Source organism: Macadamia integrifolia, chromosome 13, assembly GCF_013358625.1.
Source record: "Macadamia integrifolia cultivar HAES 741 chromosome 13, SCU_Mint_v3, whole genome shotgun sequence".
NCBI lineage: Eukaryota > Viridiplantae > Streptophyta > Magnoliopsida > Proteales > Proteaceae > Macadamia > Macadamia integrifolia.
Genome location: NC_056569.1, coordinates 22,902,108 through 22,918,502, shown reverse-complemented (window position 1 = coordinate 22,918,502; position 16,395 = coordinate 22,902,108). Strand labels below are relative to the sequence as shown.

At 42.5% G+C, this 16,395-nt stretch overlaps 1 protein-coding gene across 2 annotated transcripts in view; it reads right to left on the bottom strand.

Moving 5' to 3' along the window:
* Positions 1-6,606, bottom strand: part of LOC122060022 (ribonuclease P protein subunit p25-like protein) — a 29,473-nt gene extending 22,867 nt beyond the window's left edge. Inside the window, exon 1 of one of the 2 annotated variants that reach the window (XM_042623153.1) lies at positions 6,208-6,606. In XM_042623153.1, the coding sequence (XP_042479087.1) occupies positions 6,208-6,330 (123 nt within the window). In that variant the 5' untranslated portion in view covers positions 6,331-6,606. The remainder of the gene's footprint in view (positions 1-6,207) is intronic. The other variant, XM_042623154.1, reaches the window with a different exon arrangement.
* Positions 6,607-16,395: the final 9,789 nt, after the last annotated feature.

The window sequence follows — 16,395 nt, the reverse complement described above, 5'->3', positions numbered from 1 at the left end:
TTACAAAAGTGTCATTACCTCTTGGTACTTGAATATTTCTCCTTTGGATAGGTCACTTAATTACCAAATTGTCATTGTTTCTAAACTTTGGCTCTAAGCATTTAGGTGGGCCCACAGCTAGCCTAATTGGAACTTTAGGTGAGCCCACCGGCCCCTCATTATTTGGTATCAGAGCCAAGTTTCCTGTCAACTCCTTTAATCCAATGGTCGCTCACACCACCTCCTCATCTGAACTGTGGACTCAGTTACTTCGACTGAATAAAGCGACACTGAAGGTGATTAGAGCTTTTCAAGAAGAGTTGGTTGCTAAGAAAGCACAAGTTGTTACCATTAAGGTAATTACCACAAGATTTGATGCCGCAGAGTCACGCATTCTGAACCCTGACGAACAACAAGGTCATGTTATTCATGACATTGTGACGACGCCTTGGGAACCATGCTCTCATCAACAGAATGAAAGTATTGAAAGAGCAGCCAAAAAGCAAGTCTCCCCCCTCTCACGACTCTTTCTCTCTCCATCTTGTTTCTCTCTTTCTTGCCTCCTCTCTCTTTCACGCCTCTCTCTCTATTGTCTCCCTTAATACCTCACCTACCACTCTTTGTACAAGTTGTTGAAAATCACCACGTCTCCCATATGCATTGTCCAAGTCATTGAGGACTACCATGCCTTCATACTTCATCTCCTTCAACAGCCAGCGTGGACTGCATTTCTACATCTTGGAGGACCTGATTTTCTCCTCTTCTCCTCAGATCTGAACAGCAGGAAAGGTAAGTTTGTTCCCTTCTCCACCCCCCTCACTTATCCCCTTTCATCCCCATCCTTTATTGCTAAAATCTGAATTGTTCCCATCGTTCTTTTCAAACCTAGCCTTTTCTTAATCATTATGGAATCCCAGCTGATTTCTCTTTATTAGTTGACTGATTTTAGGAGATCCTTGTTGCTTATTCTATTGTGTCTTGGATTGATTATATGTTCAAACCAACATATGCTGCCATGTTCCCTTCCCCATGTCCCCCACTTGAGATTTAGGTAGTTTACATGTTTTTCTTCCTAGACTAGTATTGTTTATTGCTACTCTGTTTATTAGTCATTTAATTCTTACTTATTGATTATGTATTTTGCTGATCCCCATTAATCCCAACCCCAATCTAAGCCGTAGTGAGTGTGGACAGAGAGTAGACAACTAGGGCTCACGTGAACAACTAGGTTTCCTACAAGGGTTACCCACGTGGACAGGGGGTAGACTCATTAGGGCTTAGATTAGTGTTGGGATTAATGGGGATTAGCAAAATACATAATCGGCATGCAAGAATGAAATGACTAATAAACAGCGTAGCAATAATCAATACTAGTCTAGGAAGAAAAACGTATAAACTACCTAAATCTCAAGTGGGGGACATGGGGAAGGGAACATAGCAGCATATGTTAGTTTGAGCACAGAATCAATCCAAGACACAATAAAATAAGCAACAAGCGTCTCCTAAAATCAGCCTCCTAATAAAGAGAAACCAGTTGGGATTCCATAATGATTAAGAAAATGCTAGGTTTGAAAAGAACGATGAGAACAGTTCAGATTCCAACAATAAAGGATGGGGATGAAAGGGGATAAGTGGGGCGGTGGAGAAGGGAACAAATTTACCTTTCTTGTTGTTCAGATCTAAGGAGAAGAGCAGAAAATCGGGTCCTCCAAGATGTAGAGGTGCAGTCCATGCTGGCTGTTGAAGGAGATGAAGTATGAAGGCATGGCAGTCCTCAATGACGTGGACAATGCATAAAGGAGACGTGGCGATATTCAACAGCTTGCACAAAGAGTGGTAGGTGAGGTATTAAGAGAGACAATAGAGAGAGAGAGACGCGAAGGTAGAGAGGCATGAAAGAGAGGAGGCGAGAGAGAGAAACGAGATAGAGAGAGTCGTGAGAGGGGGGAGACTTGCTCTTTGGCTATTCTTTCAATACTTACATTCTGTTGATGATAGCATGGTTCCCGAGGAGTCATCACAATGTCATGAATAACATGGCCTTGCTGTTCGTCAGGGTTCAAAATGGGTGACTCTGTGGCATCAAATCTTGTGATAATTATCTGAAGGGTATCAAGTTGTGCTTTCCTAGCAACCAACTCTTCTTGGAAAGCTCTAACCACCTTCAATGTCTTTTCATTCAGTCGAAATAACCGAGTCCACAGTTCAGATGAGGGGGTGGTGTGAGCGACCATTAGAGGAAAGAAGTTGACAGGAAACTTGGCTCTGATATCAAATAATGAAGGGCCAGTGGACCCACCTAAATGTTTAGAGCCAAAGTCTAGAAACAATGGCAATTTGGTAATTAAGTGACCATCCAAATGGGAAATACTCAAGTACCAAGAGATAATGGCACTTTTGTAAATACCCAGAAATTCCAAAGTAGGAATTTGATTTATTGATTAGGGTCAAACTAGGAAAGGCATTCAACTCGATTGCAGGGTGTAAATAAGAGGATAAAGTAGGGGGTAACAATATAGAGGTAAAACAAAAGGCAAAACCCTAAAGACTTCTTGAATTCTCACTTTAGAGGAAGGGAGTAACGTGTGAAAAGGGAGGGGTATTCTAGGAATAGAAGGGAAAGAAGGGACAACACATAATAAGAATAGAAGAGTGGGGGTAAACCTAGAAAATAAAAATGTGGTGCCTTAAAGAAAACAACCCACGATTTAGGTTGTCTTCAACCTAAAATCAAGAAGAGGGAGGCAGAAGACTCAAGAGAGGAATTTAGTGGAGAACTCATCCTACTGGTCAGGATCTAGACTGAAGTTTCAAGGGAGGAGTCTTCTCGATCAGCCTTCTTAATCCCAGTAAATGACTACTCAAAAAAAGTTTCTTAAACACATATGTTGGGCATGGCAGTAAGGTATAAAACCATATACATATCTGAACCTTGATCTCACAAAATGGGGTTATTTGAGGATAAGACTCTAGGGTTCAGGTCGCCTTAGATAGGGGTTTGTTTGCCTCAAAATTTAAATTGAAAAGATTAGCATATATGGGATCAGCCACGGTTTTCTCATGTTGCAAGTTCTGCTAGAACAGAGACCAAAATAGAAGAAAGAACCAGGAGAAAGAAAGTAGAAGAGAAGAGGGGATAGGAAGAGAGATCGCAGGGAAGAGGGCGAATAAGGGGGGAGAAGACAGCCACACAGGGGGGTTTCCCAATCAAATTTTTCTTCATTCATCAACTAAAACTACTGTGGCCCATGGCCTTACATAAGTAGGAAAAGAGTCACTAAAAAAAAAGGGAAGTGCCAACTAGGAAATTAATCTAACATAAAAGAGATTTCCTAATTTAAACTCTAATAAAATAGAAACACAATAAAACTAAAACTGAAAAGTTCTACTTACCTAATAGCTACACCAAAATAACCTAAAATAAAAGATAACAAATATTCTCAAATAAAATAAAATCCTAAAATATTCTGATGATCTTGAACCCAAATCAGTAACTTGGAACCCAAATTGGATCTGGGTATTGATCCGGGTTCTAGAGCGGGTTTGGGTCAATCCATCGGAGAGCTGCTACATCACTCTGTTTCAAAACTTGCAATGCAGTGTGGTTGTCAATGTATTTTAGTGCCTACCCTCTCAATAGTGAAGCCGGTTCATCAAAACCAACAATACTTGAAGCATGCATTCATCGAAAATAGACCCCATGAATACAACTCAACTCAGCCTTATCTAAATGGGGTTGGCTACATGAATCCTCTTTTGCAAATCAACTCTATTTAAAACTATATTTGCTACCATTCCTACTGTTTTAAGCCATGCGTGTCTTTCCTCACCACTTATCCTAAAGTCTTCTTAAGCCTACCCCTAGCTCCTCCAATCTAAATCATATCCCTCCTCCCTACCAATGCATTTTATGTTGCACATATTTATGTGCTTGAAACAACTTTCTACCAACTTACAATGTATCTACTCTCAAACCGACTCTAATTTGTCCATTCACTATTTTATATATTCCAATTTTACCAATCATCTATCTCAACATCCTCATTTCAACAATACTATGTTGTTTATATGTTTTTATTCACTGCCCAACATTCAGCTCCAAACATCATTGCTGGTCTTGCAATAAAAGTTGAGAACCCGTTAAATGCATGCATTGGTTGAAAATGGATACTGTGAATAAATAGCACAAATACATGGATAGAACAAAAGTTGACAACCCATCACAAGCACGGTCACAAGCAAAACATGCTAAACGAGATCACAATATACAGGGCAGTGAAGTGTGTAAATAAATTTTAAAAGAGAAAGCATACAAACACCAAGAAGATAAAAAAGGAGGGAGGGAGGGGGGCAAAAGGAAAACCTCATGGGAAAGAAACATGGAGACCAATATGGAAAACACTGAGGCAGTGTATGGTTGTCTCGTGCTAGTTTGTTTGGCAGTGTTCTCTACAGCAATGTAACACTGTTGTGAATCAGCAGCAACCCTAGGTGGTGAAGCCTCCTCCCATAGGCCTTGGGTGTTGAAGCCAGATCATGTCCCATCTTTTCTCTCCACCTAGTTTTCAGTTTCAGCAGGCTACAAGGTGAGTCTATGGATGTCTAACAAGCTAAACTGAATCCATCTTCTTGTGAGTTCAATTCCACCTTCCTTGGGTCCAATCTTTTCTTCCTAAGTTTCCGTTCCTGCATATCAGTTCTGTCCACTTGTGTCGTCAATCTTCTCTTAAATATTCCAGCCCATCCAACCATCAGATTAAGCCCAATTTAGGATTGACATTTCTCCCTGATAGTACTATGTCTGTCCAGAAATGCAGCATCATCAGATCTGGAACTTGGGATATCTAAATGTTTTAGTAATCTTCTATTACCTGTTTTCACTTGGTTTCTGGTTTCTGTCCACACCCATTACTTCATATCGAACCCTTGGATCTTTGTGACATTTTAGACACTTTCAGCAGGCTTGGATCAACCTTCAACCTTCAACAGAATTTCAGCCCCATCGGCTAGCTGGTTTAGAATATATCCAACCTTCTATTTTCCGCCCTTTAGCTACTTAAGCTGTTTCATTGTGGTTCTGTCCAGTGATTGTTTAGAATCTTGTTTTGAATTATCTAGAACTCACCAGAGTCTAGGAGTGTGAAGTAAAATGAGATTAAGCAGAGTGGAAGAAAATGACACTTTTTCTTATGCCCATGTATGGTTGCGCTAAGAAAACACAAGAAAATAAGTGAGACCTAACTCTTCTAAAAGTTTCACACTAACTCACAAAAAACTAACCATCTTCGTGATTTGGTCAAACTCGCTTCTTGGGAAACTGAGAAAGTGTGTAGGAAAGCACTATTCCCAACCAAACAACGGAAGTGACACTTCTCACACTTTTCCACTCTCTAAACAATGAAACACAATCTAAGGCTCCATTTCATTGGTGATTAAAAGTTGTAAAGTAACATAAAACATTTTAAGAATAAGAAACTGATAGTATAATATGTAATAGTAACAATTTGTTGTTGTTGTTATAGTGATAACAATTTGGAAGGCAAGCTTCTTCCTTTGCTGGTCTGGTGTTTAAGAGCTCCCCCTCTCTTCCATCAAGAAAGTCGAATCCCTCTTTTGCTCCTTTCTTTGGAAAGGAAATGATTCCTCCAGATTCCTTCACCCCCTCAATTGGGCCTATGTCTGTCTCCCAAAGATGAAAGGTGGTCTTGGGCTTGCAAGGATTCAGGATGTCAACTCTACTAGTATCCTCAAACTTCTTTAGAAGCTCGCTTCCAAGTGAAAAAGCATTTGGGTCTTTTGGGTTTACTCCCACTTTTTCAAGAGGGATTCCCTATGGACTGTTCCCATTCCGCCCCCCCCCCCAAATGCTTCCTGTGTTTGGCGTAAAATCTTAAAACTTAGACCCCTTGGTCTTAAGGCTATCTCCTCCCTCATTGATGATGGCTCCTCCACCCTCCTCTGGCTTGACAACGGTCAAATGCATGCATGCATAACTATTGATAGAGAAAAATGGAAATAAACAACAAACCGATTACAGTAACGAGACTGAACTAAAAATACCCATCACAAATCATAACAACGAAAATAATCGAACTACAATGGATAATTTAAAGTCTCTCCAAACCCATCAAACAGAACGAAAATTACTAGCAACAGTTGGAAAAAAAATAAAAAAATAAAGCAAAAGAGTTCAGAGATTTGTTCAAAGGAGAAGTGAAGTGGAAGAACCTGAAGCAGACTAGTTGCATAGGTGATATAGTTCCTTATGAGGCCCTGTGTGGTGATTCGGATCTCGTTCTCGTTTATCGTCGCCTCGGGCCTCGGCTTCTCGACTCTCTGATATCTATCCATGTCTTCTGATAAGGCACAGAGAGAGGAAGATGAGGATAAGGAGGTGAAGGTGGAGAAGGAGGCAGTTCAAATGGGTAGAAGAGTGTAGAAACAGGGGAGACCTAAAACCCTAGCACCATTGCCCCCACGAAAAGCTAAAACCCCAGAAGGATTACGTGGGGAGTCACGAGATTAGGGCAGATTTTAAACCGGAACGGCGGAAAATCGCAGCAAAACCGACACAACTGAGAAAGGATATTTGCTTGCTTGATGTGAGAGTCAGTGAAAGGATATTTGCTTGCTTGATGTGAGAGTCAGTGACCGTAAAACGATTTGCCCCACATTTTTTTCCCCTTCAAATGACAATAATACCCTTTTCATTGTTCTGCGTTTCTTTTTCTTTTCCCGCTTTATCTTTATCCCTTTCCCCAGTTGCAAGTTGCAAACAATCCACATACGCTTGGAATACGATAGTCTAGCTTTAAAGGTGGCAAATCATATTTGATTTGGATAGTAGATATCCGAAACTAAAGAATGGAATTAGAGATATAAACGGATCAAATTCGGCTAGGATACACTATAATCTAACTTCATATTCGATTGTCCAAACCTAATTTCGTATCTGATTAGATTTTCCATGGAACTATGAAAGTATTATCGATTCCGAATTCGATTATTAATTGGATATTTGGAAACTAATCGGTTCGAATAGCCAGTTGTAGAAAATCGATTAACAGAGAGACTCTCTTGCAATCGAGGAGCGGCACCTTTTCTTGGACATTGTCGTTGGCACTGGTGGCGATTAGCTTGCCTAGTAGCCTCGACAGTTTTGAGAGCTCGTTCACAATGGCTTCCATGGACAACACCTTCGGATCTGCTATTGGTTTGTTGTTAGTCATAACTCCCTTTTTCAGTGAACAAAAGGCAGAGAAATAGGAATTGGGATGCTACACATGGCTTTGATGGAATTGGTGAGGGTCATGGGGGATGATGATAAAGACAACGAAAAGGTTGAGGTCGCGTTATCTCCATGATCGTTGTTAATCGTTCTATGTGATGAGACCAATGATCATTGCAATGATGACCATGAGCAGTATGATGGCAGAGACGACAACGATGTCACATACATCCAACGGAATGCCTGGTTCTCGAACTCGTCCACCTTATCGTAGAAGAATTTGATGAAATCCATCGATCCATTGTATTAATTGTACTCGATTGTCTCCCTTATCATAATTTTTCAACTTTCCGGTTTTTCAATTTCACTTCATTTCAAGGAAATTATAAAGGGTAATTTATAGAGCACCCCCTAGAGTAAGCCACTATTAGAGAGACACCCCATGCATAATACCAAATTATACTCAGATCTCTTGCTGTCAATCTTTGTTAAGTGAGAAAATGAAATCACTGTTGTACCCTTTTAACTACCTGTTTCGATGTCACACACCGCTTGCACAAAGTGCAATCAGTAAAGTGCTCGAACTCATCAAGGACCCACCAGTCCTCAGAGGAAAAGTCCACAGTGGGGCCCGACTCCTTGTCGCACCTCGTTCATACAGAACCGGATCGATGACCGATTTAACTCCAGTTAACTCAAACCTGCCAGGATCATCTGATACAGTACCCACCACAGCATACCCACATCTAAGATAAGTGTTCAAAAGTTCAGTGGAAGACTTAAATTACCTATAAATATCCCCAATATACTTGATACCCAAATTGTAGTATATAGATACATACATGTGAACCCGCAGGCATGATATTTACATAAAAAGAATAACAATTTACGTATCAAGTACACAAAAAGGGAGGTCATCAAAAGAATCAAAAAGCAAAATCATGAACGGTGTCATTACTGCGGTCCCGCAGCACATCCCTCGCATGTGCAATCAGCACAGTGCTCATACTCCTCAGGGACCTACCAATCCTTATCAGGAAACTCATATGTAGGGCCCGACCCTTGATCTTCAGGCTGGTGACCTGCAAAATCATCTAAAAGAGGTGCACACGTAGGATGAGCTCACTAGCTCAGTAAGTGAAAGGAAAGACTACACAACAATCGCATCCATATGCACTATATGCTATGCAATTCATTTTAAATCTTATCCACCTAAACAACATTCTAAGTCTTTGATTTTGTGCTACTATAACCACAGTGCGCGTATGCCTCGGGTACGAGCCGTGAACTTTATCCCGCGATACGCCTATAGGGTTGTCAGAGAAGGCCCACCTGAGTACTCGAAAAAGTAAAGCATACCGACCACCGGCTCTCAACATACAAGTAAATGACAGAAAGTAAAGGTGCTGACTCCAATAATTTAAAATTAGTATGATTGACCCTTTTGAATATACCACTGTGGTTGCTGACTGTCATAATAACCAGCCAGGTGTATGTCTAACCGCCACAGTGACCGGACAACCGCGACCACTGCTTCCCCCTAAGTGATAACCCAACACCTCAACCCTTGTTAGGAAGGGCCGTAGTACGGAGAAATGATAATCCTAAATCACATGCTCCTATATGACATAGTACGATTGTATAGTGCCATCACATCCCATTCCACGAGCCACTAATGCACTCGTTTCCAAGCCGATTGCGGCATCTCGTCTAGTAATGCATCATGCACCGTAATCCCATCACTTATCACATAACCACATCAATCATTTAACATTGAGAATGTAAGGCACAACACACATATCATAAATCATTAATTTAGAATGCACAAGCAAATGCACACGAATGGCATACAAGGATGACTAATCTACACATAATTTGCATGATGACATGGCTAGTCTAGATACAATTTAATAATGCAAAAACAAGCCTAAAATAAAGTCAAGTGTCCTCTCCCCACTTACTTGTTGTGTATAAAAACTCACGCTAGGTACGGGTGAGATCCGACGCGAGAAACGTAAGTTTCTAGTGAAACCTATCATAAGTGAATGAGGTTAGTGTTTCACCACTTTGGGGTCAAAACTAGCGAGTTTTGATGTTTAAATCATGTTTAAAATCATAAAAGAAGGTTGTCCGCCCGTTTTGGGTCCATTCGGACACAAAAATCACGTTGGGGGGCCCACGGGTGGGCCAGACAGCCCACCTGAGATCGCCCATCTGTCTTCTCAGGTGGGCGGGCTCGCCCACCGGTCTTCTCAGGTGGGTGGGTTCACCCACCGGTCCTTACCTGCTGGTCTTCTCAAGCAGGCGGGTGGTTTTGCCCGTCGGTCCTCATCCACCGGTGGGATCCGAGGGGCTGCCCTTTCAGGCGGGCGCCCTCAGGTGGGCGGCTTCGTCCACCTGTGGGGGCAAAAATTTGCCTTCTTTCTTGAAATGTTCCCCCAACCTTGGGGAAACCAATTGGGGTTGTTCCAATCACATTTTCCACACATCGAAGGTCTTATAAGATGGTTCTAACCTAGATCTAAGTTAGATTTAAGGATTGAAAAGCCATCTTACCTTCTTTGCTTAATAACTCTTTCAAAACCCCAAAATCACCTCTTAGCTCAAGAAATCACCAATGTTTCTCAAATCTTATAAACACTTCTTCAACCCTTCAAAATCAACACATAGACCACCTATTAAACCTTAGATTCATCATCTCAAGTGGGATTTACAAGATCTTAAGGAACTCTACCCAAATCAAGGGTTTCACTTGGGGTTTGGTGAAAGTTTGAGAAGCATAGCCTTTGGTCACCTCAAATCGTAGATTTCGTGTTGGGGATCACTTTTTCGGCATCGGAATGGGAAGATCAAACCTCGGCGTCGCTTAAATCCATTTCTTCCTCCTCTTTCTTTCCCTTTCTTCTTCTTCGTTCTCTTTTCCTTCCTTTATTTTCTCTCTCCTCTTTACTCTTCTCACCAACTCCTTAATGCAATAAATGAGAAAAGGAGAAATATAATAAGTGCTATTTATACTTTAAAATATCTAGTAACCACATGGGTGGGTCACTCAGGTGGGCGGATTCTCCTGCCTATGACCGCCCACTTGTGGGTCGAAACTTAGCCAACAAGTGAGATTTCGATGGAATTCGACTCTCGACATGTATCTCACTCTCGGCACAAGATATATTATAAGCATACACTTTAGGATACGGCTACATACTAGCATTACCCATACATGGCCTTATGATACGTGCATGTACACGGCTTGGGTACACCCGTCTCCTCTGGCACTGACTCAGACTTGTCTGGCCAACCTGTGTTCAAAGTCACCCTTGCCATCATGGTCCATAAGGAACCCGCCTTAACCCTCTCTGGTTCGGGTCCTGCATGGTTAAACCGGGTCAATCGGGTCAACCGTGTAATTAAACCAGGTTTAAAAAGTAGGGTATCACATTTACCCCCCCTTTTTGAAAATTTCATCCTCGAAATTGGCGTACCTGGTTGTTCGAAGAGATGAGGGTACTTGGCTTGGATTTCTTCCTCTTTCTCCTAAGATGCTTCTTCAAGTGAATGATTAGCCCATCGCACCTTTACGAAGGAAATGAAGCTGTTGCGAAGGGTTTTCACTTTTCGGTCCAAGATTTTAGCTGGATGTTCTCCATAAGTCATATCAGCTTCTAGATATTCTGGTTCCATGGGTAATACATGCGATGGATCGTGAATATATCACTTCAGCATGGATACATAGAATACATTATGAACATTTATGAGTGAAAGTGGAAGGGCAAGCATGTACGCTATTGAGCCAACCCGAGTTAAAATCTCAAATGGGCCAATGTATCTCGGGCTCAACTTACCCTTTCTATGAAACACCTTTTCTCCTGCTTGAAACTCAATGTCTTTCCTGCGGGTGTCTGCATAACTCTTTTGACGTGACTGAGCTACCTTAATCCTTTTTCGAATTACATTGACCTTGTCACATGTCATCTGTATCATTTTGGGTCCTAACATTCGACGTTCGCCTACCTCATTCCAATACAGAGGAGTTCTACACTTCCTATCATATAATGCCTCATATGGAGTCATCCTAATTGTAGCTTGGTAACTGTTATTATAGGCAAACTCCATAAGGGGTGTATATTCTTCCCAACTACCACATATTTCCATTGCACATGCCCTGAGCATGTCTTATAATATCTGTATGGTTCGCTTTGACTGACCATCAGTGTAATACCCTACTTCTTAAATCCGGTCTGATTTCACGGTTGAACCGGTTTAACCATGCAGGGACCGAACCAAAGGGAGTTAGAGCGGGTTCCTTATGGGCTATGATGGCAAGGGTGACCTTAAACACCGGCTGGCCCGACAAGTCCGAGCCAGTGCTAGAAGAGACGGGAGTGCCCAAGCCGTGTACATGCACCTACCATAAGGCCATGTATGGATAAAGCAGGTATTGTAACCATATATTAAGGTATATACGTATACTACATCGTATGCCAGGGGTGGGGTTCGCGCCGACGCCCGAACCCTGTCAAAATCTCAAGTTTTAGCCCTCAGGTGGGCAGACAGGTGGGTGCACCCACCCACCTGAGTGACCCATCCATGTGCACTATTCACTTATTTAGGAATTATATATATAGCTTTATGATTTTCTTTTCTTTTCATTTATGACACCCGTACATTGGTGAGGATAGTAAAGAGGAGAGAGAAAAGAAAGGGAAGAAGAAGGGAAGAGAAGGAAGAGGAAGAAGAGAAAGATTTCAGCGGCGCCGAAGCTTGATCTTCTCATTCCGGCGCCGGAAGAGTGATCTTCAACTCTAGATCTACATTTGGAGGTAAGCAAAGTCGAGTTCTCTGAACATTCACCATACCCAAGCTTAAACCCTTGATTCGAGTAGGGTTTCTTGAGATCTTGTAAATCCCCTTTGAAATGATGAATCTAAGGTTTAATAGATGATTTATGTGTTGATCTTGAAGGATTTGAAGAGATATTGACAAGGTGGAAGAAGCATTATGAGTTTGAAGTGATTTGGAGGGTTTGAGGTTGTTCTTGAGCAAAGAAGGTAAGATGGTTTCCCATCACTTGAATCTAACCAAGATCTAGGTTAGAGCCATCCTATAAGACTTGAAAGTGTGAAGAATGGGTTGGGAAAAGCCCCCATTTGAATCCCCAAAGAATGGGGGAAGTTGGGAAGAAACAACGTTTTTCCCACCAAGACCGGTGGGTGGAACCGGTGGGCCCCTACCCGCCTGTGGGCACCCACCTGAGAGGGCAGGGGCCTTCGGGCACAACCGGCGGGCCATCCTACCCGCCGGTCCTAGCAGGGGGCCCCTGGCCCAACCGGCGGGCCAGATCGGTGGGTAGGACCGGTGGGCCAGACAGCCCACCTGTCTGACCCACCCGTGTGGCCCCGAAGGTGATCCTTATGTTCGATTGAACCCAAATCGGACGTATGACCTTCTTTTAACGTTCTAAACATGATTTTGTCATCGAATCTTGTTAATTTTGATTCCAAATGGTGAAGTACTAACCCCGTTCAATTATGTTAGGTTCACCAAATCCTACCCGATTCGCACCGGATCTCTCTCGTACCGAACGGGAATCCTTGTATACTACAAGTAAGTGGGGAGAGGACATTTGGCCTTGTTTCAAGGCATTGTTTGGCATTCATTTAATTATATCTAGTCTAGTCATGCCATCATGAATATGCTATGTAGATTAGTCTTTCCTCACATTGTTATGCATATGTGCTATGTTTACTTTCTAAATGCCAATTGAATGAGATGTTATATGTTGAATGTGGACATCATGGTGCATAATGCATTGATAGACTAGATGCCGCAGTCGGCTTGGAAACAAGTGCATTGGTGGCCCGTGGAATGGGACACGGAGGCACTATGCAATTATACTATAATCATATAGGAGCATGCAGTATTAGGATTTTTACCATCCCGTGCTACGACCCTTCCCAACAGGGGTTAAGGTGTTGGGTTATCATTTGGGGGGAAGCAGTGGTCGCGGTCGTCGGGTCACTGTGGCAGTTAGACATAACGCCAGGCGGGTCATGTAGGACAGTCGGCAACCCCGGTGGTACATTCAAGAGGGCCAATCGTACTGCTTTTAAATTGCTGGAGTCAGCACCTTTATTTTCAGTCATTTACATTTCTATTGAGAGCCGGTGGACGGCATTGTCTTTACTTTTCCGAGTACTCAGGGTGGGCCTTCTCCGACAGCCCTATGGGCGTATCGCGGGAGGGAGTTCACGGCTCGTACCCGGAGTATACGCGCACTGTGGTTGTAGTAGCACTTAAACCAAAGACTTAGTAATGTTGCTTAGGTGGATGTGATTTAAAATGTATAGCATGGCATGTAGTGCATATGATGTGTTGTGATGTGTGGACTTGTGTGTGGTCCACCTCTCTACTTACTGGGCTAGTGAGCTCATTCCACGTGTACACCCCCTTTTTAGATGATTTTGCAGGTCATACATCTGAGGAGCATGGGGTGGGTCCCACAGTCGAGTTTCCTGAAGAGGACTGGTGGACCCCTGAGGAGTTAGAGCATGGCACTGACTGCTCGTGCGAGAGTTGTGCTGCGGGACCGCAGTTCTGAGGCCGTGCTGAGCTCCACTTCTGAGGCCGAGCTGAGCTCTACCATGTGATGCCGAGCTGGGCTCAACCCTTGATGCCGAGCTGAGCTCTTGCCTTTGATACCGAGCCGAGCTGTGTACTTTGATTATTTTGATGATTTCCTTTACATACTTGATATATGAATTGTACTTTTATTGTGTAAATATCATGCCTTCGGGCCCACATGGATATAATTATTGTATCACAATTCGGGTATCAAGTATTATGGGATTATTCACAGGTAAAACTTAGTCTTCCGCTGATCTGATGAGGTTGTATTAGTTGTGAGTATGCTGTGGTGGAATACAGTATCTGATGATCCTGGCAGGTTTGGGTTAACCAGTGTTAACCCGGTCACTGGCCCGGTCTGTATGGTTCGCTTTGACTGACCATCATTCTATGGGTGGAAAGCAGTACTCAAGTTCAATTGTGATCCCAAAGCATGCTGGAAACTTTTCCAAAATCTGGAAGTGAACCTTGGGTCCCTATCTGACACAATGCTCACTGGCACTCCATGCAAGCATACTATGTTATCCATATAAAGTTGTGCTAACTTGGCCATAGAGAATTTGGTCTTGATGGGAATGAAATGAGCAGTCTTAGTAAGCCGATCAACTACCACCCAAATCGCATCCATCCCCTTAGGTGTGCATGGTAGTCCGGTGACAAAGTCCATCGTAATCATATCCCACTTTCAGTTTGGTACTAGGAGTGGCTGAAGAGTACCATAAGGTCGATGCCTCTCAGCTTTTACTTTTTGGCATGTAAGACAAGTCGCCACATATAGCGCTATTGTGATTCTCATGCTTGGCCACCCGTAGTTTTGTTTAAGGTCCTTATACATCTTTGTACTTCATGGGTGGAGTGAGTAGTCGGAGCTATGTGCTTCCTACACTATCTTGTCTTATATCTCCAAATCATCAGGCACACACAACCTACCTCGAAACAATAATGCCCTGTCGCTGGCTAAAACAAAATCAGGGTCGTTCATTGTTTGCTCTTTAATCTTAATTCTGATCCGTTGTAACTCAAGTTCCAAAGGTTGTTTCATTATCACCTCTTACCTAATAGACGGATGCACCTGTAGAGCTGCTAGGGATACAGTTAACCATTTAATGTTTTCTAGTTGATGTTCAAGCTCTAAGGTTACTCCTTCATATAAGAGGGTTTCATCCATTAGCTTCGCCTCTTGTACAAGCTGTGGACAAACTGCTAAGTGTGAGAGTGACACAGTCTATGTCTTCCGACTCAATGCATCTGCCACTACATTAGCCTTGCCAGGATGATACTGAATGTCATAGTCATAGTTCTTCATGAGCTCAAGCCATCTCCTCTGCCTCATGTTCAAATCTCTTTGGGTGAAAAAGTACTTAAGGCTTTTGTGATCACTGTATATGTCGCATTTCTCCCCATACAAATAATGTCGCCAATCTTTAGGGTAAAAATGACTACGGCTAGTTCCAAGTCATGAGTGGGGTAGTTCTTCTCATATTCCTTTAGTTGTCGAGGTGCATACGCTATCACCTTACCGCATTGTATGAGAACACAACCCAACCCAACTTTGGAAGTATCAGTGTAGACTATCATTCCACCTGTGCCTTCAGGGATGGTCAACCCAGGGGCCGACACCAACCTCTTCTTCAATTTCTGAAAACTCTTCTCACATTCGTCTATCCATTCAAATTTCACACCCTTTTTGGTTAACTTAGTCACTGGTGCTGAGATCCGAGCAAAATTCTCAATGAAGCGCCGGTAGTATCCAGCCAAACCCAATAAACTTCTAATTTCAGTAACGTTCTTAAGGCTTTCCCACTCTACTACCGCTTTCACCTTATCAGGAACCACCTCGATTCTATCCTTAGACACTACGTGTCCCAGGAATCCAACTTATTCAAGCCAAAATTCACATTTACTGTACTTGGCAAACAATTGTTGTTCTCTCAGCCTCTGTAATACCATCCTCAGGTGTTGAGTGTGCTCCTCTTCTGTCTTAGAGTAGATCAAAATGTCATCAATAAAAATAATTACCTATTTATCAAGGATATCGTGAAATACTCGATTCATTAAATCCATGAATGCTGCCAGTGCATTGGTTAACCTAAAAGATAACACTAGGAACTCATAGTGACCATACCGAGTCCTGAAAGTTGTCTTGGGTATGTCGCCACTCTTTATCTTGAGCTGATAATAACCTGATCTAAGGTCTATCTTTGAAAATACCTTTGCGCCTTGTAGTTGGTCAAACAAATCATCAATGCATGGCAATGGATACTGGTTCTTAATGGTTAGCTTATTTAATTCCCGGTAATCGATGCACATATGCAAGCTGCCATCTTTCTTCTTGACAAACAATACTGGGGCACCCCAAGGTGAAACACTTGGGCGAATAAACCCCTTCTCCAATAATTCTTGCAACTGCGTCTGCATCTCCCTCAATTCGGCTGGTGCCATCTTGTATGGAGCTTTAGACACCTGAGTTGCTCCAGGAATCAAGTCTATGGCAAATTTCAACTCTCTATCAGGTGGTAGATGCATCAGATCATTTGGAAAGACATCGGGATATTCGTTAACTGCCA